This window comes from Chaetura pelagica, unplaced genomic scaffold, assembly GCF_000747805.2.
Source record: "Chaetura pelagica isolate M959 unplaced genomic scaffold, ChaPel_1.0 scaffold171, whole genome shotgun sequence".
NCBI lineage: Eukaryota > Metazoa > Chordata > Aves > Apodiformes > Apodidae > Chaetura > Chaetura pelagica.
In genome coordinates, this window is record NW_009952066.1 from 420,424 (window position 1) to 443,886 (window position 23,463).

Below are 23,463 nucleotides of genomic sequence, written 5' to 3' on the forward strand. Positions count from 1 at the left end.
TTACACTGGGAAGTATCTAATACTTGAGTGTCTCCAAAACTTCATACTGGCTCTTTCACACCACCACACCTACCTTTGTAAAGCAGCTGCTGCCTTGACATCTGTTTCCTCTCCCGTATGTTGTGTTCTGTCTTATTCTGCGGGGATTTAGGGGAAATTTGTGACAGGAGAAAAGCAGACTAGTGTAGGCTTCCAGCCAGTCTTTATTTCATGATGCTATTTAGTTGTGCTCTTTAAAAAAAAAAACACAACCGAAAAAACCCCCAACCTACACACACACACAAACCCTCCCCCCCCACCCAATAAAAAGAACAACTGCTGTCATGATCAGTTATTACAACTGATTGCCATGAACATGTAAATTGATTTGGGGCCTTCTGTGTAAAAAAACCCCACAAAACCAAACAACATTTTTTCTTCTTCAGTTTTTCCTTTCTTGCTGCCAGCACTCTGTTATTGGGATGGTGCCAGCATCCTGTAGGGAGAGACTGTCACCACCTCTTGTTTTCTCCTGGTGTCTTTCATCTACCTTTCTCAGCTCACAGATGAGGGGTTCTTCTGTCAAGAAAAGTCCTCATAAATTTGACTAGTGTGATTTCTTCAAATTTAAGCACTACTGTCACAGTATGTGTTAGGTTTCTTCTTAGGTGAGTATACCATGCAAAGAAGAGCCAATCCTTGAGTTGAAGCTTAAATGGCTTAGATGAGGAAGTCCACTTTAAGCAACATTTTTCTAAATCACGTTCTGGATTCCACATGGTTGGAGTGAATGCTTCCACAAAGGGGGTCAGTACTGTTCTATAAAGGTGCTTTTGCAAAATCATACTACATGAAAAGATTCGTCTACTGCTTTCCATACTGTGGCACTTGTCCTTCAGAGGTGCTGATACTTCTAAAGATCAGATGTTGTGGGTTCACTTCCTATAGGTTAGTTGTTTTTTTACTATATATATGAATTATAACTTTGGGACATACAATATTATTGTTTCCTTTGCATTTGAAATAATGATGTTATAATGGATCTATAAATTATAATTTGGAAGAAATTTTGAGTTACAGATCTCTTTGGAATGGGGAATTTTATCCAGCTTTCATTAAATTATAAATTAACTTTTAACATATGTCTGGGCCCTGTTATGACCTGTTTCTTTGGTTCCAGGTTAGCTGTGTATGGGAAATACACAAATAAGTTATTTTCTTTTTCATCCTGCCATCCTCCTTTAGTGCTTTTCTAATGGGTATTCCTTTTTCAAGAAGTCATTGCATAGTTTTTGCTATGTATATATGGTATATTAAGAGCAGAGCCCAGAGAGCAGGCTCAAGCATTTCATGCTGGTTGACCTGCACTTGGCACATGTCAACTGCTGGCCTTAGATCTCTTGTCATTTGATGCTCAGCTGCACTGTCCTAAGAGAAGCTTATGCTTAATTCTTTGGGGATTGCCTTTCACCAGGAGATAACGCCTGTCTAGAAATGTGTTGATGACAAGCTTGCTTGTCCAACACTGACCACGTGAAAGTACCACAAAAGCAGATGGAATATTTGATGGTACAAGATATTTGAGTGTCAGGCTGGGTGTAATGTGATCTGTGGGAACGTGTGCAATAAGCTTCGTATCCTGAAGCTTACCCAGAACATTATGTGATGTCTACCTCTGAGCTCAGGCTTGTAACCATGCAGGTTTAGATGTGAAGAAACTTGGGCTATTGTTTTGAGCTTCTTTCCAAACCAGAATGTAGATCTACCTTCAAAAACTTCGTGTGGAGCTGGATGGTTGTGAATGGGGAATATTTGTTTTCAAAGTGGTTGGTTTAAAACTGTGCTCTGCCACTGTCCTGCCTTTCCAAAAGGTACCTGGATTGTTTGCTTTATCCTATTACCTAGGAGACACATTAGCAATTGTTTCATCAGGCCTGTATGGAGAAAGCTAAGTTCATTACTGCCAAAATTTCTTCTGAGTATTTTTGGCCCCCATCTCTCATTTTGATAACAGAAATTAAAAATGCAAAATTTTTCTCTTCCTGCGTGGAAAGAACGGCTTGTGGTTTTTTTTGTTGAATGTTCTTGACAGCCCTTCAGAGTCTTTCTGTTGGGGCCTAAGCTGATCACATTTGATCAGTTAGCTTTGACAGGTCTTCCATTTTTTCTCACCTTTCAAGTGCTCTTGTCTGTAGACAAAAGATTTATGGATTTTGACTCTGATTCTGAAATACCCAAATCTCAGTGACGCTAGAAAATTTGTACCATCCTTCATTATTAGGTGTTCAAAAGGAACCTGGATATTTGGTCTCTGCTATTAGTCTTTTTCCTTACTTGTGTAACTTTTCAGTAACAGAAATTCTTATTTGCAGCTGAATGTATGCTTCAGCTCAAGAAGATAAAATGCTGTCTATTCCAATAGTCATAGACTGCCTATTGTTTCTTAAGTCCTTGTGAATTACTTGTCATACCTTAAAAATCTAGGATTGTCCTCCTACTACATGAAGCTACTGGACAGCTTTCTACTTAATAATTCTCTTAGCATTGGTCTTCTGCTCCAGTTCCTGACTAGATCTAATGCTGTTGTCCATTCAGGAGTCTCTTGCAATGTATTCTGTTCACTAAACTGATAGATTCTTCAGCAGTCAAGATTAAAAGGTGGGGGTATCAGTGATTTGGTTTATTTTACCCTACTGTGGAGAGAAGTGGGTTATTTTCCAGATTCAGGATACATGTACAGTGACTGAATGGTTTAAAAGTTATTAGTGAGTGTCGTTTCAGTATTTTCTAAAAAGGCTAATAATTCATTAGAATATCCTGTACTGACAATTTTCGGAAGATACTGATATATTCTAAATCTGACCACTTCTCTCCCAGATATGTGGTTTAGGTTTTTTAGTTATCCTACGATGTTATAAATATGGTAAAAAATAGAAGCTTTACACATCAGGAGTGGTAACAGTCTTAAAATATCAGCAGCTGGGCTGAGTGAGCAATTTGCACATTCATACATCAAATTAGTTTGCACCTGCAAAGTACTGTATTCCCTCCCCTTCCCTCATGCCTCCTCTTTGTGAGCTGGCAGGAAATGCAAACTGATGAAAATCTTGCTCTTCAAATACTTCACATTCTAATTTAGTTCAGGTCCCCTCTGGATTCACTGGAGTGGAGCCAGGAGGAAGACTGCTGGCATCACACATACATTCATGATCCAAATAAAGCCAGCACCCTGCTGGTGTGGCTGAAATTGGCTCTTTGTATGTCTAATATGTTTTGAAAGAAGGAAAGATTTTAAAATGTTTTTGATTTTCATCTTCTGTTTGGTTTAGGCATAGGACTTTATAATAATACTGAGGTGTCCTCATGTTTTTGAATAGGGTCAGCGATCCAGAATTTTTAAATGTAGCTATGAGACTGCTGTTTCAGAACATTTTAGAATTTGAATACCTCAAATACTTCTTTGAAATATGTACTTCTTTGTGTGTGATGTCATTAATCAGTAGGTACAAGCTTTTGGAGTCAAAATTAGAATCCACACTTAAGAAGTCTCTTGAAATAAAAGAAGAAAAAATTGCTGCTTTGGAAGCTCGTTTAGAAGAATCAACAAATTTAAACCAGCAACTCCGTCAGGAACTTAAAACAGTAAGGAGATCAACGTTTTTTTCTGTCAGATTAAATTACTCCTATACCAGCTATTGTTGTTTGTGCACTTGACCTTTTGTGTAAGACAGCAAAAGATGGGATGCTGTTGGGGTAATGTAAAGCATGACAAAGGTATGATGGCTTTTTAAGACTTCAATAATATAGGCCCAGTGTTGAAAAGACATAAAAAGTTGTTGCTGAGTTTATTTACTGGTCATTGAATATGTCAGGTGGAGAAATAATTTGAAGTTGATTTGATTTGGCATGCCAAAAATAGTGGTTTCTTAGTAAGTTGCATTTTCTGATCTACCTTGAAGAGCTTCAGTGGACTGGTAAAAAAGAGAAATACAATGTCCTTGGTTGTTGTACTTCATAAAAGTTGGGGGATACAGTTAAAAGCACTGAAATAAAATAGAAAATGGAGGTGTCTTTCTCTTAGACAAGTATTACTGAGAGCCCAAGTGTTTGCGTTTCAGCTGTCACTATCCATCAATTATTTGTGGGTTATCTCCGCAAACATACAAGAAGCAAACCTACAGATATAGTAATACACATATATCACTTTCTGTTCTTTGAAAAGCTTTATGGTCATGTAATAAAGTAGGATGTAGAAAATGGAAAATTCTAAATCTAATGTAAATTGTCCTAAATAATTTCAGGTGAAAAAGAACTATGAAGCTCTTAAGCAAAGACAAGAGGAGGAAAGAATGGTTCAGAATTCACCTCCAAGAGCTGAAGACGACAATCAATCCGTCAATAAGTGGGAGAAAGAAAATCAGGAAACTACCAGAGAATTACTGAAAGTTAAAGATAGACTAATAGAAGTAGAAAGGAATGTAAGATGTTTTTAATGATTTTTATTTCATTTGCTGTGAGCTGTTCCAGTAATAGAAATGAGAGTATTATTAGGAAAATGCGCCATTTACCACCTAGTTTATATACCAAGCTGAATGGGGTTTAAATATAGTTTATGAAGCATCTGGATTCTACACTGACAGATGCTGTAAAGCACTTAACCAGTATTTAAAAGGAGATGTGGAAACCTGAATTTGCCCTTTTGAATCCACAGATATCTCTTAAATCCCTCTTACATAATTCTTATTTACATGAATCATGGAGATTTCTCTACTGTTTCTCCATAAGTACAATATTAGTTATCAGTTTCTTCAGTCTTAACCTGTAGTGATCATATCAGTATGTTACTTTGTTATATAAGGTGATTTAGGTATTTTTCCATCCTGTAAATCTCTGCAAAATCACGTTGTTTTGTTTGTTTTAGAGAAATGGGGTTTTTTAATGGAAGTTCAGTAAACAACTGTGAGTTTAATATTTTTTTTCCCCCCTAATGTTTGAAGAATGCCACACTGCAGGCGGAGAAGCAAGCACTGAAGACACAGTTAAAGCAGCTTGAGACACAGAATAGCAATCTGCAGGCTCAGATTCTTGCACTTCAGAGACAGACTGTTTCTCTACAGGAACAAAATACTACTCTACAAACTCAAAATGCCAAGCTGCAGGTAATGTTTTCCTACTTTGCTTTCAAAAAATTCCTTTTTTTTCAGATGAAGGCTTTAAAGCTAATGATGTATTTTATATCATACTTCACTTCTGGTACAGAGAAGGAAAAGAAAGTAATGTGCAAACAATCTGCACTAAGAGCAATCAATATTTTGTTTGCCCTTGAATAATAACGTTTCTAGAAGTTTGGTTTCATCCCTTATGTTTGTTCAATTTAAACTCTTGCCTTTATACTTAGGAGTAGATTCTCTTATTCAGACTTCTACTAGAATTGTTTTAAAACTTCTAAATTAGGTCAAGGAAGTAGTGTGTCCAGAGACTCAAAAAATCAGTATTTTGTCTGTTATAAATAGTTTAAAAATAAAGAAATAAAAGCCATACCTAGGAGGAAAGTCAGTAAGTACATAAGATTTGAAAAAATCCCAACAAACAAAACATTGAAAACTGCATAAATATGTGAATATTGAATTCACATTATTCAGAGAAAAAAAAAATGTAACGTGTGATTGTGTAAATTATAAAATTGATCGCCCACAGAGTCTTACAGCTCTTAGGGCTGAAATTCAGATGTTATTCTCCATGCTTTACAGGGTTGTTAAATACATTTTTTTAATTATTTTTTTTCTCTCTCTCTGATAAATACTTATGTTAATGGATCTAAGCTACTTGGAGCTCTAAGGATCAAAACTATTGAAAGAGGGAATACAGAATCCACAGTTAAAAAGAAATAGTAAACAATGTGAGAAATTATGGAGGGTGGAAATTAAAGAGTGAAGGAGTCCTTTAAACAAATAATGCGTTTTGTGAATGCCTCAAGTTAGCATCCTGTTTGTTTCTGGAAAGTAGAACACGATTGTACCGCAGATGGACTTTCTGTTTGCCACATGGAAATCAAATTAGTGCACAGTCCTCCCCTTTGTGACTGATGAGCCTGTGAGCATTTGTGCACACACTGTATCTCATCCAGTTGTTAAAAATTAGTACATGTGGGCATGAAAATACACCATTTTAAAGATGAGGATATATCTCTGGGATTCAGAACTCTAGTTTTGTAATACCATTTGTCAAAAAAAACAAACAGGAATATCTATGTAGTTCCTTTTTGCTTCATGAATTCCACAACAGCATAGGCCTTTCCTATCTGATAAATCTGTAGAATTAAGTAACTGGAGATATTTGAAAGTATTGAGACAGAGAGTTGAGAGGAGGAGTGTCTTCTACCTTTCCATTTATTTATTTTACTTTTTTCATGTTGAATCTCACCAAATAGTGGTTTTTGTTGTCTGGAGTGACTGAATGATGTTACACCCAACAAGACTGAGAAAGAGAGTTCCTTTCCTCCCTTGAAAATATAGCTATTTTGCTCACAGCTTCAGGGAAGTTGCAAGACAACTCTCCATCAACTTTAAATCAAAATGAAAGGTGAAATACATTCATAAAAATACAGGTGATTAACTATTAGCTAAGTCCGAAGTGCACACTAAGCTGATTTACATGGACTATGTCAAAACTGGTTTTAGGCAACTGTAATTCAGCCATTCCCTCTGATACCCCTAAGGAACATAGAAGAAAGGATTTCTTAAACGCTAACTGGGAATTCTGAACTAAACAAAACTGGGGATCCAGTCTGGGAAGTTCCATAGGATACAGATGCCATCAGACATTGCTTCATTTCTAGTGAAAGGTTCAGCTTTCTCATCTGTAACAAAGAATGCTGCAGTTTCAATAGAAAGAGATTTGTTCCTTAGTAACGGCGTGCACTGGAGTGATAGATTTTTATTTTCTTTTTCCTTAATAGGTACCCTGAGGGTATGAGAAGCCTCAGTAGTTTGTTTTTAATCTCTTGAATAGGAAAGAGAAGGAAAGGAGACTAATCTAGGTCAGATGACAGGCATGTTAGGTGTCATCAGTTCTATAAGGTATCCAAGGTCTAGATTAGGCTAATATCTCCAGAGGCACACAGAGTAAAGTTGTTATTTGTTTGTTTTCAATCTCTCTAGTGCTGAAGGCTTTAATGTTTTAATGGACATTTGAATTGGAATTATGTTTTGGAATATAAGAACAAAAAGTATTTTCTTTGATGGTGTTCAGGTAATGGAATAACTAGAAGGTTGCTCAATAAATTTTTTAATAGGAGGAGACAAAGAAAATAATCCAGACTATGAAATTTATTTGCAACTCTTGTCACATGTTTATGACTGCAGGTTGAAAATTCCACCCTTAATTCTCAAAGTACATCTCTAATGAATCAGAATGCGCAGCTGTTGATCCAGCAGTCTGCTTTAGAGAATGAAAACGAGTGTGTGCTCAAGGAACGGGAGGATCTGAAGTCTTTGTATGATTCACTTCTCAAAGATCATGAAAAACTCGAACACTTGCATGAACGGCAAGCTTCTGAGTATGAATCCCTGATTGCTAAACATGGAAGTCTTAAATCTGCACACAAAAATCTGGAAGTGGAGCATAAGGACCTAGAAGATAGGTAAATACTAATATGTATTAGTAAACTGAGTGTCTGCTATACCTGAGCAAAAAGCAAAAACTGGTGTATAACTAGTATGAATGAAATTAATTTTACTGAAAGTTAACATTAAGATCTTCAAACTTTGAAAGATCACATTTAAAAAAAATTCTTTATTTTCTTGTCATTTTAAACCAAGAAACTCAAATGTGATTTTTTTGTTTGCAGGTACAATCAATTGCTGAAACAGAAAGTGCAGCTGGAAGAATTGGATAAAGTACTCAAGGTAGAACAGGAGAAAATGCTGCAGCAAAATGAAAAACATGAAACTGTAGCAGCAGAGTATAAAAAACTCTGTGATGAAAACGAAAGGTAAAGCAAGTGTCTGATGTGTTTATTAGTAGAGCTCTGAGCACTTGCCAGTACAGTCTAAACAATTGGTCTATCTCACATACCTGATGTGGCAATTAAGGACGCTTGACGATCCATACCTTATCATCCACACCTTAGAGCAACTCCACTCTTGCTGTTCTGCAAAAGTCATTGTAGAAAAACTGAACTGAGGGAAAAGAAAGTCAAAGTCACAAAAAAACTATATCCTGAAAATACTGAGATATAACTTGCCATGCATAGTCGGGTTGAATAGTCATATTTGCATAGCATGGTATTTTCCCTCTCAAAGAAAGGTATTAAGATTTGGTCATCTGGCAAAGAGGCTCACAATTAAATGCCTCCTATATTTGGCGCGAGACTTAATATCTGCAGCCTCCATGTCAAAGTTTGGATCACTCCTATTTCCTTGCTATTTTGTGTTGGCAAGAAATTCTAGCAATTTTGTTAGATTCTTGTATTTTGAAAAGTTTAATCTTAAAACAAGTTGTGATATTTACATTTAGGAATCCTGCTTTATTTTTAAATGTGGGGAACCTGGAGTGTTTGGCTTGAAAGCAGAATGCCTACCTCAGAAAATCAGACTAAGAGATGACTTTCCTACGCTAAGAAATATTTATATGTATTCCAGGGAGTAGTATGGAGCCCTGAAAATTTCATGCTTCAGAGGTAATCTGGGTCATGAATAAGCTTCCTTCTATCTGCATGTATTCTTTATGGTGTCTTTTAATTCCAGGCTTACTCATACATACAGTCAGCTCTTGAGAGAGAATGAAGTTCTCCAAACTGATCATAAGAATTTAAAAACATTATTGAACAATTCCAAACTAGAACAAACACGATTAGAAGCAGAGTTTTCTAAACTCAAAGAACAGTACCAACAACTGGATATTACATCAACAAAGCTAAATAATCAATGTGAGGTAGGTGAGAATTATGCTGTTTCATGACTGATAATATTGTAATATTTATATAATTGTATTTGTAGATTGATAAAATCAAATGCTTGAGAATTAGTCATTGGTTTATAGATAATAAACTTGGTCTGAAGACAAATTAATTTCCTTGTACAAGCAATAAAAAACCTGATTTGTGTTTCGTAAACTGTTGTAAGTTATTTAAAGCATAAAAGAGGTTTTTATCAGTTTAGTCACGATTTAGTTTTCTGTTTGATTTTGACTATCAGAATCCTTTGCAGACCTTAATTTTCTCTGTAATCTCATCTGTGTGTAAAATATGCTCACATATATATGCTTGTACCATTTCATATATTTCAACAGCTGCTTAGCCAGCTTAAAGGAAATCTGGAGGAGGAAAACAGACATCTACTGGATCAAATTCAGACATTAATGCTACAGAATAGAACATTACTTGAGCAGAATATGGAAAGCAAGGATCTCTTCCATGTAGAGCAAAGGCAGTACATGTGAGTTTTTAAAATAATGAAATTACTGTGATGAGGGCAGTTAACACTACCTGTATTTTTTTAAAAGGTTCTGTTTTATATAGAAATTAATATGTGTGCTACTTCTGAAGTGTTTCTCTTTTTAAAATAAAAAATTTAATTCTATATCAAAAGCAGATGAACTACAAACATTTTTAGTTCTGAAGGGTCAGTGCATAAGTGTTCATCACTAACGATGCAAAAGAGGAATAAAAAACGTCATTTATTCCTCATTTTACTACAAGCAAAGTTCCTGGGTTTGTAATCTGAAAACTTCTTTATTGAATTTGAGAGAAGAGAAAATGTGCCCATCTGAATGATTCTGTTAAGAGTCTATATGCACTTTATTATTATTATTATTGTTGTTGTTGTTGTTTTTTTAAAATGAGGAAATTCTGTTGTGTAATAAAGGCAAATGGAATTTTTTTCAGTGTTATATTTTAGTGCTAAAAACACTGCTTGTTTGCTGTAGCTTTTTTTATTTTTTCAAAAAAACAAAATAAATAAGAATTCCTCATGAAGAGTGACGACTTTCAGATAACAGATATCCAAAGGAATATGCCGCTCACACATTATATATACATTTTTGAAGCATACTTTATCATTCATTTCTGTTTACAGTGACAAGCTAAATGAATTAAGGCGACAGAAGGAGAAATTGGAGGAGAAGATAATGGATCAGTATAAATTTTATGAACCATCTCCACCAAGAAGGTACTTAGGAACGTTATATAAAAATAGACACAAATCTAAAATGTGACATACCTATTCTGTTCCAGCTGATCAAGATTTTGTTAAACCTCAGGGGAGCAGAATCATGTCTGTGTTCTTGCATACAAATTAGGAAAAGTCTGAAGGCATAAGTAATGTATTACAAATGTACTGTATTATCAATAACAGAAGGGGCAACTGGATCACTCTTAAAATGAGGAAGCTGATAAAATCTAAGAAGGATGTGAATCGGGAACGTTTGAAGTCTGTGACTCTTACACCGACCCGTTCAGAGTCCAGTGAAGGATTTCTTCAGCTGCCCCACCAGGACAGTCAGGATAGTTCCTCTGTGGGCTCAAACTCTCTTGAAGATGGCCAGACCTTGGGGACCAAAAAGAGTAGTAGTGAGTACTGCAAAACATTTGTTTCTTTTTATAATCCTTGGCTAAATGCTCTTTTTGATGTGATTAAAAATTAAGGGGTACTCAGAAAAGGCTGTGTCCTTTGCAAGATTTTTTCTTAAGTCTTTAGGAATGAAGCCTTAATTAATTTATTAATGACAGATTTATACTGACTTCTTGCATATGCCTTGAGTGTTTGGGCAGGAACTAGTTTTTAGCGTTTCAGTAGCTTTAAATCTAAATGTTAAAATACGTTTACAGTGCTTGGGTAAGATGAACCAGGCACTGTTACCAGTCAGAAAAGTAGAATTTTGCATAGAATGTCAGATGCCACCACTGGAACCCTATTTTGTTTCTCCCACTTGTCCCAGCATGAATCCTTCCCTTTGTCTTGGAAGTACTTTCCAAGCTGTAGCTGTGCTAACATCCTTTAGTTGCTGAAAAGATTCTCTGTCTGAAGGTGTTGTCTCTGCATCTCACAATGCCAACAATGAAGAATTTTGATAATACTTGAATATGTAATAGGAGGAGATAATGTAGAGACACAAACTGTTAAGAAGATGCGAATCATTACTGATCCTAAAGATTAGACTGAAGTGGCTGAGAGGGCGACTGAGGAGGGTTACAGAAGTGTGTATACATCAAATATTCCAGGCACAATTTGCTAACCTTGAAAGAACCTGACAGCCATCATGTCAGGATGCCTACAGTATACAAAACCAAACTCTGTGCAGAATTTACATTTATTATCTGTATTTTTGTTACCTGCTGTTGGTATAAATCATAAACTGCTCAATTTCCCACAACTGGAGAGATAATATTACAGCCAAGTTATCGAGTTGTAATGATTCTGTGTAATACCTATGCACCAAAAGCATTTTGGCTGTCCATGTAAAAGCATCAGAATGCATGTGCATTAAAATTCTCTTTAAGTCTTTGCAATACTTTTGTAAAAACTTTAATGTCTTGGGTTTCAAAAGACAGCAGATCTATACTCTGGTTTTTGTGCCAGCTATGAATTTGCTGTGTCAGAAATTACTGAAGTTGTTATGATGAATTTTTTTCTTCTGTGCTTATTGCAGATGCTTAGTTGAAGTTAAAAACAACTAAAAACACTATTTCAGGGAGACTTAAAATCAGATTTCCTATTATTTTTGTACTAACTGAAGAAGATATTCAAGGATATACTTAGCATTTTCATTGTTAACTTGACAGTTTAGAAAGCTTAGCATTTTTTGGCATAAGGGTCTGTTAAGGTTCAAAAAGAGTGCTTTTGACTTTTGAAAACAGCAACTGTTGCTTTTACATATAAACCGGAAGCCTTGTGGAATTTCAGGGTGACTGAAGGGATAGTTGGATGTGTTTGCAAGTGTGTTTGTTTGAATCACAAATATGCACGCTTTGGTTCAGATCATCTGCATCTGTGTCAACAATTTCATCTTCTGGAAGGGCTCTTTTATGTGACAGTTTTCTTTGCATGACACTTGGGACCTTGTAGTGTGCAGTTACCCTCCTTGTGGAGCCACGGTTGGAGTTACGGTGGCTCATCCTCAAAAGAGGTTTGAAGTTGTTCAGACCTTGTTAATTTTCTACTTTGTGGGCCTTGCTCATGTTCCCCTTAATCCCAGTGTATTTATCCACAAACTGGAAGCACTGATCTAATTCTGGATCCTAAGCTTCCTCCATTACATGTCACCATGGGAACCACAGTTTTTGATAGAATTTGGATGACTTTGTGCCAATTCAATGCTGACAATCTTACTGAGACTCTTACTGAGTTTGCATCTCACAAAGAGAGTATCTCGGTGTGAGTACTGGTAATGGTGCACATTTTGCAGTCTATTTCTTCTTTTAGAATGACTGTAAATCCTAAATATCAAGATACTGTGGCTCCTTTTCTTTAAGAAGTGTCCTAGCAGTAGCAGCTTCCACTGAAAGAAGCTACAAGAAAGAAAACCTGTAAGCTGCTGCCTGTCTATGCAAAAGCTGAGATGTTGTAGCTTTCCATACTGGTTGAAGGCCATTTGGGGTATGGGAAAGACAGGTTCTGTTCCAGCCTGATCTCAGGCTTCTGGAAACGGCAGTGGTTGCATAGTGGTTTGCATAGGAAATCCAAGGCTGGCAAGTGGATTTAATTATTATTTTTTTTCTGTGGAAAAAAGAACAACAAACAGGTTACTTTTGTTTGCTTCCCCTTTAGCCTTTTCAGATTATTAACAACATCCCGAGGAATTAAGGCTATATTAGTCTGTCATTTTTAAATAGTATCAGTAGTAACTACATCGTATCATAGTGGAAGTAAAAAGTAGTATATTTGGCTTCATTTTCTTTTGCCAGAACATTTAGATGTTGGCGTAACATTTTCTTGTATGCATGAGCAAAATTACTTGAGGATGTGAATACTAACTATACAGAATTTCCCAGCATATTTCTGGCAAACAGTAGGAGTAGAAAATGGGAGACTTCCTGATCAGTGGTGGAGTTCTGCAATGCTCGTCCTTCATTCTCAGCTCAGAAAGCAAGAACTTGTCCATAGAAAACTGAAAAGAGAAGGAAAAGTTAATTAACTACAGGCCACTCAGTCTCACCTCTGCACCTGGCAAGATCATGGAACAGATCCTCCTGGAAAATCTGCTAAGGCACATAGAAAATAAGGAGGTGATGGGTGACAGTGAATCATGCCTGACCAATTTGTTGGCGTTCTATGACATCTTGGTCTCCAAACTTACAAGACATGGATTTGACAGATGGACCACTCAGTGGATAAGTAATTGGGTGGATGGCTGCATCCAGAGAGTTGTGGCCAATGGTTCAGTGCCTCAGTGAAGGCAAGTGATGAGTGGTGTTCCTCAGGGGGCAGTACTGGGACCTGTGCTGCTTACCATCTTTGCTGGAGACATGGACAGTGGTATTGAGTGTATCCTCAGCAAGTTTGTTGATAGTACCAAGCTGTGTGGAGTAGTTAGCACTCTAGAGGGAAGGGAGGCTATCCAGAGGGACCTCAATAGGCTGGAGAGGTGGGCCAATGCCAAACTCATGAAGTTCAATAAGGCCAAGTGCAAGGTCCTGCCCCTGGGCTGGCAGGTACAAATACAGGCTGAGAGAAAAATGGCTAGAGAGCAGTCTTGAGGAAAAGGACTTGGGGGTGGTTAGTAGATGAGAAGCTCGACCTGAGTGGCCAGTGCGTGCTGGAGCCCACAGGGCCAACCTTATCCTGGGCTGCATTAAAAGCAGTATGGCCAGCAGGGCCAGGGAGGTAGTTCAGCCCCTCTGCTCTTGTGAGACCCCACATGGAGTACTGCCAACAACTCTGGAGCCCTCAGCACAGGAAAGACATGGAGCTGTTGGAGAGGGTCCAGAGAAGGGCCATGAAGGTGATCAAAGGTCTGGAGCACCTCTGCTATGAAAACAGGCTGAGAGGGCTGAGGCTGTTCAGCCTGGAGAAGAGAAGGCAGACCTTATAGCAGCCTTCTGGTACCTGAAAGGGGCCTACAGAAAAGCTGGGGAGAGGCTTTTCACCAGAGAGGGCAGTGATAGGACAAGGGGTAATGGTTTTAAACTGAAAAAGGGGAGATTTAGATTAGACATCTGGAAGAAAATCTTCACCATGAGGGTAGTAAGATGCTGGAATAGATTGCCCAGGGAAGTTGTGGTTGGCCCCTCCCTGGACGTGTTTAAGGCCAGGCTGGCTTTGTGCAGCCTGGGTTAGTGGGAGGTGTCCCTGCTTACAGCAGGGAGTTTGGAACCTGATGATCTTTAAGGTCCCTTTCAACTTTAACCAATGTACAATTCTATGATTTTTAAAGTCTGCTGGAATAAAAGCTAAAACTGCCTATGCTAAACTTTGTGGCATTCTGTTTGTTTCAGCTGCAGCTCTGCCATTCCAGTATTGTTTTGCAAGACATTTATTTAGTCATATTCTGTGCAGATATTACTTATGTAGTCTCTCAAGGAGGCTGCATTTTGCCAAAGGACAGGTTTGGATGTATGATTTCCAGGAGATCAGGGGTTGTGGTGGTTGGGCCTGGTACAGTTGCCAAGAGCCATAAATCAGTCTTTTTGGAGGTGATCCGTGTTAGTGAACAGTTAGTGGACTTAATGAAGAGAGATCAGTTATCTTGTCTGTAAAGAGTTATGGAAGTGACAAAAGAATCTTCCTTCACCATGATGACAAAAAGTAGTAGAACAGAATCACCTCTCTGGCTTGCCGCTGGTGTCAAAACTGATTAGTTATTTACCTGCTAGAAAACTAGTCTGCCTTATACTCCTTTGGCAGGGAGGTATTCAAAGCTGTGTGTTTTATATTTTACTAGATAGAGAACATGCATGTTTACTTTACAGGGGGTTTAGCAGCATTTCTGCTTTTGTTGAACCGGTCAGCATCTATGTTTATGTTGGTTTTGAATTATTTCCTCAGGTTCTACAGGAGAAGGAATGCTTTACTGATATGGAAAAAAAACCCAAACAAACCCAGAAACCAACAAGGCATGGTTATTTTGAAGTACCTACAAGTATATTTACAGAATAAGAAGAATCTGTATACTTAGGTAGTGAATAATTCAGAGGTGAAATGGTAGTTAGTGTAGTCATGTTTTATGTAGGTAGCACACGTGCCTTTTTCTCCCTACTCTTCCCCAGGACCTGACACAAGAGGGTACTTGCTGTCCCCCTACAGTCAAGCTAGAGTTTTATTCTGCTGCTGTGAAAACTTCTGTGCTTGTTTTTGGCACTCCTGGCTGTGCCAGTCATGCATTCTTTGGAAGCTGTAAAATATGTTTAATGGTAAACTTCTTCCTCGTGAGTGCAAACACAGAATAACATGATGGAGGGGGAGGTTTCTTTCTCTTTCAAGGTAGTTCATGTGCACTTGTAAATGTATATGTATATATGTGCTGCTGGATAAAATAGAAATTGCTGTATAACAAGCTGATGGTTGGGCAGAATACCAAAGCAAATGACAAAGCAAGTGTCCTCAGAGAGGTAAAACAAGCAGATCTCGGGCTGACAGACTGGACTGCACTGCTTTCAGATCTCAATAAATAAGAACTTTTTGGTAATTTCATTATGCATTTCTGCCTGGATCTTTACAGGCTGGTTGTTTGCATGTGGCTTCTATATGCTTGGCAGTCAGCTGGCACATTCATCTGATGCTTCCAAATGCAGGTGTCTGCCAGTAATCAGTTACTAATGCAGAATAGCTGAAGCTAAGAACCAGATTAACTTGTGATTTCTCCCTCCTCCATCTTTTAATACTATTTGTAATTTTAACTCTGTTTCCTGATCTGTATCTCAGTGTTCTACTAGCCCTCCCAGAATGTTATAGCAACACTCAGATTTGGATATTTACTGTTTTGTTTGGGTTGGGTTTTTTTAAATTTTGGGTATTTTTGCAGCTAAAAAATTTGGTGTATACCATTCCAACCAATAAATATTGACTTTATTTTTCTGATTACAGATTTGAAGTGGATTATTGCAGTAAAATACTAAAATCACTGCACACCAACAGTAGATTGAACATAAGGTCCATATAATTTTTCTACAGGACAGTAGATGCACAAAATTATTAGTGAGCACAAAATGTAACAAAGGAAGACTGGTAATAGATTGTGTTCTACTAGAGATGCAGGGCATAATGTTACAAAAGTTATTCTCAAAAAATAATTATATGAACTTGTTTTAAACTAGACATTATACTTAGAGTTGCTTTAATTTTAAGCATTTTTTTTGCTTCACATTTTTCTTTATGTTCAAGAAATGTTTTGTCACAGTTAAAAGTATATAATAATCAATTTCTGTAATAATCTGCAAAAAAAGTTACATTTATTTTCTCAGTAGCTTGACAGAACTTTCAAACTCTAATACATTTCATGATTTTCAGTGCATTTCTGAGTATATGAAAGTTTTCATAGTGTAGTTTTCATATTTCAGTGTAGTTTTCATATTTCAGTGTAATTTTCATATTTCATTATCACACAGAAGCATGAGAATGATAGTTTTTAGCATAGCATACATAGCTTAAACTCAGACATTCATTTCTGTCCTTAGTTTCAACATTTAACTTCCATCTGTTCTTCTCCCTTTTTTCTTTCATTTCCCTGTTTCCGTTTTTCCTCATGCTATGACATAAAAGTGGTTGCACTGAAAAGACTGCCCTTTTTGAGGAACAGACCGAAGGAAAAAGACAAAATGAAGGCCTTCTACCGTCGCTCCATGTGTAAGACTTTATGACAGTTCAGCTTCTTTTCAATGGCTACACTGGCTTCCATTACTAATTTTTCACTAACCTCTCCCTGGACTGCGCTGTATTTTTCCTCCTATTTTGCAGTGTGCGAGTCCTGCTACAATACAAGGAGCTGGAGCTTTTTCTTTTTCCTTTTTTTGAATTTTTTTATTTTTTAAACCTTGGCACTGAATACCTTATATATGTGCACACAAACACAGGCACACATTTACATGCACAAGCACATGCACATACATATATACATTCAGTGCATTGTGATTGCATATATTTGTATACATAGTTGTCTATATACACATGTCTCTATGTGTATATACATTTACAGTGCACTGTGTTAACCTACATAGTTCTGAATTACACATTCCATAAGCCTTTTGTTAAGAAACCACTGTATTTTTTTTGTTTCAAGAAAGTGTAGAAAATAGTGCAAGGCTGTCTGGTGGTCTGTCACGAAGTATTATTCATCAGTTGTCGTTGCCAAAATACTGTATTGATTTTTTTATTTTATAAGGAGAGGTGGATAATTTTCTCTAGTTTTGTGGAGTAAAGGTGAATATCATCAGATGTCATATTTTTCAGATCCTTTTGTTATTATGTAAAATGCAATATCCCTGCAGTAACCTGCACTGTACAAGGATCCCGTATCATTGTTGACATTGTATTGTATCCCCACCTTTGCCCATTTTATCCTTGTTCATTCCATTTTATCATTGCAAACAGTATATCAAAGCTTCTAACATACATATCACACATCAGTGTGGCACAAGCATGGTGATTAGACCTAATCAAATTGGTTTTAAGAGCCACACTGAGCTGCAACAAGTCTCTGGCTTACAGCACTTCTCATGCCTTGAGCTGATTGCATGTCATAATGCAGATGATCTTGTGTTTGTATCTTTCAGTATTCAATGTTTTTTAATGCTTAGAAAACTGTCTGGCGGTTTGCAGTACAAAGTAAGAACAGAAGCAAATACATTGACCATGCTGATCATTTGCTTTCATTTGCATCCCAGCCATGAATGACCTGGTGCAGTCCATGGTCCTAGCAGGAGGACAATGGACAGGTAGTTCTGAGCATCTGGAGGGTCCTGATGATATATCTACGGGTAAAAGGAGGAAGGAATTGGGAGCTATGGCCTTCTCTACTACAGCTATCAACTTTGCAGCTGGCAACTCTTCTACAGGCTTCAGATCCAAGCAGTTGCTAAATAATAAAGGTATAGGCAGAAGCTTTTTGCACCATGATGTGACTATGTGTAACAGCAGTTTCATATAAGTATTGGTGTTTATTTTTTTCAGCAAAAAGCAACCTTAATAATTGAGGTGCAGTGTTGAGATACTGAATAGGTTTAATAAGTGTAATTATACAATGCTGCAGGAATTTTCCTACAGACTGTTACTTAAGTAAAAATGGATTGGTTGGAAAAAGATTTTTAGTATATTTTACAGATTACAAATATTTCAGTAATCTTTTTATTTTGTTTTACATCTTCTTTTATATCTCTGTGTATAGATACCACATCCTTTGAAGATGTAAGCCCACAAGGTATTAGTGATGATTCTAGTACAGGATCAAGAGTTCATGGTAAGATGTGAACTTTAACTAAATGATTTAAGGATCTATTATGTGAATGTTAACAAAGTTTGCAAAAAAAGAAGTGAATGGCATTGTTACAAGTAGGCATGTTTTATGTGATTTGCATTTCTCTTGACTGTATAGTATAATTTCTTCAGACTGTTCTTGTCTTTCTTAACTACTGCATCAGACAGATATGCTATATCTCTAGTAGAAAGTATCTATAAGTGCATCTGAACAGGATCAAAACATTTTTCCTTTAAATTTTTTTGGAGTTAATAGTAAAATAAAAGAAGTTACAATTTCAATCCTCAAAAAACCCCAAAACAAACAAATAAAACAAACCTGGCCTGATTTTGCAGTGTTTATTGTTCAATTTAATTGAACATGTACTGTATTTTATAAAATTATTACATGTTCCTTCAAGCAAAGCTCTGAAGTGAAAGCTGTAATAGATTATTTAGAAGTGAAGTTTTAAGTCTAGTGTGAACACTTGAAATTAGTATGCACAACAAACATTTTTTAAGATAATAACAGTGCATTTCCCTTGTATTGGATAGGAGTACAGGACATAATCTGTGCAGATGCTCTTGCTCCTCCTGTTCGTGGCATTTCAACAATGTGCAAGGTTCCTTGTCAAATCTGTTGTAAGTGACATAATCATGAGCAGCTTTCTGCATGCCCATCCTTTCATCTGTAAAATCCTGGTTTCCCACTAACCAGTCAGATCCAGTTCTAAATGTACACTCTATTTCTCTCTTCCTCTCCCTTGTACCTTACTATTCCTCTAGTGCCCTTTTCTAAAGTGTCCTCTTGGGCTGCCTGGAAATCCGTTCGCTTTCTGATCTGTAAGAAATCACTTTGTTGACAATGGGCATGCTCAGCCTGTGAAATAGTGCATGATTGCTGCCTCTGAGCATTCTGTGATCAGAATGTAAAGGTACCGTGTCATCTGCTGCAATTTTGTTCATCATAGTGTCTCCTAATCTTCCATTTAGCTTCCAGACCAGCCAGCCTTGATAGTGGCAGAACATCCACTAGCAATAGCAATAACAATGCTTCACTCCATGAAGTCAAAGGTATGCTGTAGGTGAATTTACAAATGTGCTTAATTTCCATTTCCATTTTCTCTTCAAGATCATCTGTATAGGTTAAAAAACAAACAAAAAACAACAAAAAACTTCACACACCATAGCATGTTTTGCTTTAAGCATTTTAGAGTCTTCATTAGGAAAGGATACAAGTATTAATAGAACTTATGTTTTTAATAAATATTAACTTTTATTAAATATTAATTTTAATAAATATTAAACTGGTGACATTTAAACCTAATCCAAGTAACAGTATTATAAAATAAGAATTTCCCCCAATTTACTTTAATATTGCTTATTTTTAAGCAGAGAACTTACTCCATTTGTTTCTGTTAGCATCCTGCTATGTGTGCACTGCTGCTATAAAGCTGTATAGTGTACAACAGAAACCAGACAAAATGGCATATGTAGTACCATCCTGTAAACTTTTATCTTTTGCTTTTAAAATACTAATAACATCCCTGGATTTAACAGTATTCTCTAAATGTCATATATTACGAGCCTTGATATATTTTTATTATTAATAGCCATTCTAGCTGGAGACCGTTGTACATGCTAGACTAGAATGCTGCCAACTCGAGACTTCATTTAATATTCATGGCTTGCATTTATTAAATAGTATCTCTTTGGAAATTTAGAGGTGAATGCTAGCTTAAGATTTTTATTATATTAGCTTATATTCTGTCTGTTTGCTTAAACCCTTCTGTAAAAGATTCTTTGAAGTAGTCATTGCCCCAGTTTCTATACAGTATTAGAAATTTCTAATGTCAACAATTTAACTTTTTTCAAACCTAAGTATATTTCTGGAAAGTAATATTAAATAGGAAATATTTATTTATTGGTACTTTTTAAGCAATTCGCAATTATTAAAAATTAAAAAGAACTGGTATTGTGGAATATCTTTTGCACTTAATGCCATATGCTTCCTTCAGGTCACAGTTGTAAATAAACTAGAATTAATGGCAGAAGCTGTTGGAGAAGAAGCATTCCTAAATAGTTCTTGTTGAAGAGCTGTGTTGAAGAAAATATTTTCTTTCCACTTCATCCTTTGTGTTTCATTTAATGTGAAACTCATTAATGGTATATTAGTGTGTGCCTCACAGGGGTGCTGAACAAGAGTGGAGTTGTATCTTTAGCCTCTTGGAAATACAGTATTATGTAGATGAAGGTCCAGATTATAAGTGAAGGGTAGTTTTTTATTCAGAAGCTATCACGTCATGTTTAACGAGCTGTAAGAGGTAAGTCAGGGGTGTGCAATTGTAGTATTGAGATACTTGGTTTGAATTTAAAAGGACAACTGGATTTTTAAGTGTTTTTAATAGAAATTATTGTTAAGTGATTCTGGTAATGTTCCAGATTTGAGTAAGGTTCTACTGCTTAACAGCTTTTATGTCTTTTTCTTCTGTAACACTTAATACGCTTGACCCCAAAAGCAAGTGCAGTTAACAGTCAAAGTAGGCCACAGAGTCACAGCAGTGGAGAGTTCAGTCTGCTCCATGAGCCCGAGGCATGGTCCAGCAGCAGCAGCAGCCCCATTCAGTATCTGAAAGGACCTACAAGGTCGAGTCCTGTGCTCCAGCAAAGAACACCTGATACACTGGAGAGTCGTGGAAAACAGAGCAAAACTGGCTCTCCTGGAAGTGAAGTCATGACCCTGCAACAGTTTTTAGAAGAAAGCAACAAAAGTACCTCAAGTGAGGTTAGTTTAAAAAATATTTTACCTACGTGTTGTTCTTATGTGGGCACAGAATTAGCAAAAGACTTATAGTGAGAAGAATTGCTTTAAAACTGTATGGAGATACTGGTTACACCTGCATTAAGAAATAGTGGGAGTTAAACTGTACTAATGTGTAAAAGTACAGTGTGATAAACTGCTTACGGTATCACACAAGAAGTCATGTGGAATTTCACAGCTCCAAGTAGGTTTACTTCTCTTCTTCCAGTTCACCACTTGGCTTCAGTAAGAGCTGTTGTTAGCTCTGTCTTTCATAAACAGGAAGGAAGATGCTTCACTTCATTCCCTGGGAAGAGACTCTTGTCTGCTTCAGTTGCATAATTTTATTTCTATTGGGCAACTGAGAGGAATTAAAGACAGTGTTTCTCTAATGCAATGACAGCTTGTTAGAAGCCCCAGATAACTGTCTCTGCTAGTATTTGAATGTCTTTAGTTCTTGAGTAGATGTGTCCTAAGCCTAGAAATGCTTTAGGGTAAAAGCAAGATGGTTACTGTGATTAAGGCCTATCAAGAGGAAGGATCAGACTCCATCTATTCTTACTGACATGATTGGAACTGAAAAACAAAATTCACAGCTGAATTGTTTGAGATAGTCTGTGACTTGAGTCTGAACTAAGTTTATAGATTTTTTTGTTGGGTTCTTAAACTGACCTCTCACCTATGATCTCTCTGACAAGGATTTTTGTTATTTAAGCATTAGTCAGTACTCTTCCAGCAATAGAAATAAACCACTTGAGTCTTCAAGTCTAGTCCACTGCTGTTCATGAATCACAAAATCTAGACTAACCCTTTCCAGCTTAGGAGGTATTGATGAGCAATGGCAGAGAGCGCGAGAGAAGATGAATTTGAAGTTTTGATAATCTGATTTGTTGAATTAATCAATATTACAGGAACTAATTCCAGATAGTTATGATAGTTAATGATCTGCCTGACACCTAGTTTGCAAAGTATTTGCTTGTAAGCTGTACAGCAGACTCTTGGGTATGTACCGTAGTAGTTTAATACTGCTTTTAGATCTGAGAAATTAAAATACCGTTTACAAGTTTTCTTCATTGATTTCCACAAAGATTGCTTAAGAAAAGGTCAGCCTTACAATTTATAACTTGTTTCATGTTTTTGACAGATGAAATCTGCAAGTGAAGAGAATCTTTTAGATGAAGTCATGAGAAGCTTATCTGAATCTGCGGAGATGACAGGAAAGGAAAAGTTAAGAAAACAGCCGTCTGCTGGCTGTGGTATTGTGAGATCATTAAGTGTAAAAAATACAGTTGATTTCTCAGATGGACGATCCGTTAAACCAGAGCAATTGGTAAGGCCCAGCTTTCGTAAAACTGAAGACATCTACTGCACTAGCTCTTCAATAAAATTTACATCTGGCGCTCCAGGGAAGACCAAATCAGTTAAAGAGAAGATACAAGCACCCATATCCCAGCGACAATCAAGAGATTGCAACCCTTACGCTACCTTACCTCGAGCAAGCAGTGTCATCTCCACGGCCGAAGGAACTACTCGAAGGACAAGCATTCACGATTTTTTGTCTAAGGACAGTAGGCCACCTGTGTCGGTTGATCCAGCTCCATCCACCACTGACAGAAGTGTTCCACCAACCTCTAGTGAGTACCCAGCACACCAGTTATCCTCTAATTTTTTTCACTGTGTGGCTTACAGAGTAGATTGTGTTCCACAAAGCAATGCAGTTAATATAATTAAACCACATAATTTAGAATGTCACTCTAATGTGCCTAAGACTTCAAGGATGGAAAGATCAAATTTCCGTGAGAGAACTTTTCTAAGCACCAGTGTGTTTAATGATAAAGTCAGTATATCTGACAACAACAGCACAGGCTCGTTTACTGTGGCTCAGCCATTCTTATCCTTTAACACTGAATTAGTTAGTAATATAAGTGGATTGCCTCAAAGATCTACATCAAAAACAACTGATCAGGCAAATCTGTCAGCATTTAGATCTATACAGAAAAACCAAGAACAGCCTTCTGGTAATCAGAAATCTGATCATGGTGAACTACAGTCAGTTCTAACCAGTGAGTTTGATCCCACCACTAGTGAGGATGAATCCCCACTTCTGGTTTCTGAAGATACAAAAACTGTGTGGTATGAGTATGGTTGTGTATGATAAATTGTATTATTAAATATAAATATAGTCTAATATGAGACAAAGGTGTTCCCAATGTCCACAGGATTTAGAGAAAATTTCACTACAATGAAAAAACAATTTTGTGTTAGATCTGTGGGCTCAGTTGTGTACTCTAGCATGTT

The 23,463-nt window shown here is 36.9% G+C and overlaps 1 protein-coding gene across 2 annotated transcripts in view; it reads left to right on the top strand.

Moving 5' to 3' along the window:
- CCDC88A (coiled-coil domain containing 88A) overlaps nucleotides 1–23,463 on the top strand; it is a 74,526-nt gene that overhangs the window by 46,674 nt on the left and 4,389 nt on the right. Inside the window, exons 17-32 of one of the 2 annotated variants that reach the window (XM_010004573.1) lie at nucleotides 3,483–3,621; nucleotides 4,281–4,457; nucleotides 4,977–5,138; nucleotides 7,344–7,621; nucleotides 7,829–7,972; nucleotides 8,727–8,913; nucleotides 9,271–9,416; nucleotides 10,056–10,148; nucleotides 10,335–10,549; nucleotides 16,677–16,760; nucleotides 17,798–18,001; nucleotides 18,298–18,369; nucleotides 19,359–19,439; nucleotides 20,885–21,150; nucleotides 22,310–22,418; nucleotides 22,662–22,799. In XM_010004573.1, the coding sequence (XP_010002875.1) occupies nucleotides 3,483–3,621; nucleotides 4,281–4,457; nucleotides 4,977–5,138; nucleotides 7,344–7,621; nucleotides 7,829–7,972; nucleotides 8,727–8,913; nucleotides 9,271–9,416; nucleotides 10,056–10,148; nucleotides 10,335–10,549; nucleotides 16,677–16,760; nucleotides 17,798–18,001; nucleotides 18,298–18,369; nucleotides 19,359–19,439; nucleotides 20,885–21,150; nucleotides 22,310–22,418; nucleotides 22,662–22,799 (2,495 nt within the window). Of the gene's footprint in view, nucleotides 1–3,482; nucleotides 3,622–4,280; nucleotides 4,458–4,976; nucleotides 5,139–7,343; nucleotides 7,622–7,828; nucleotides 7,973–8,726; nucleotides 8,914–9,270; nucleotides 9,417–10,055; nucleotides 10,149–10,334; nucleotides 10,550–16,676; nucleotides 16,761–17,797; nucleotides 18,002–18,297; nucleotides 18,370–19,358; nucleotides 19,440–20,884; nucleotides 21,151–22,309; nucleotides 22,800–23,463 lie in introns of both variants that reach the window. The other variant, XM_010004565.1, reaches the window with a different exon arrangement.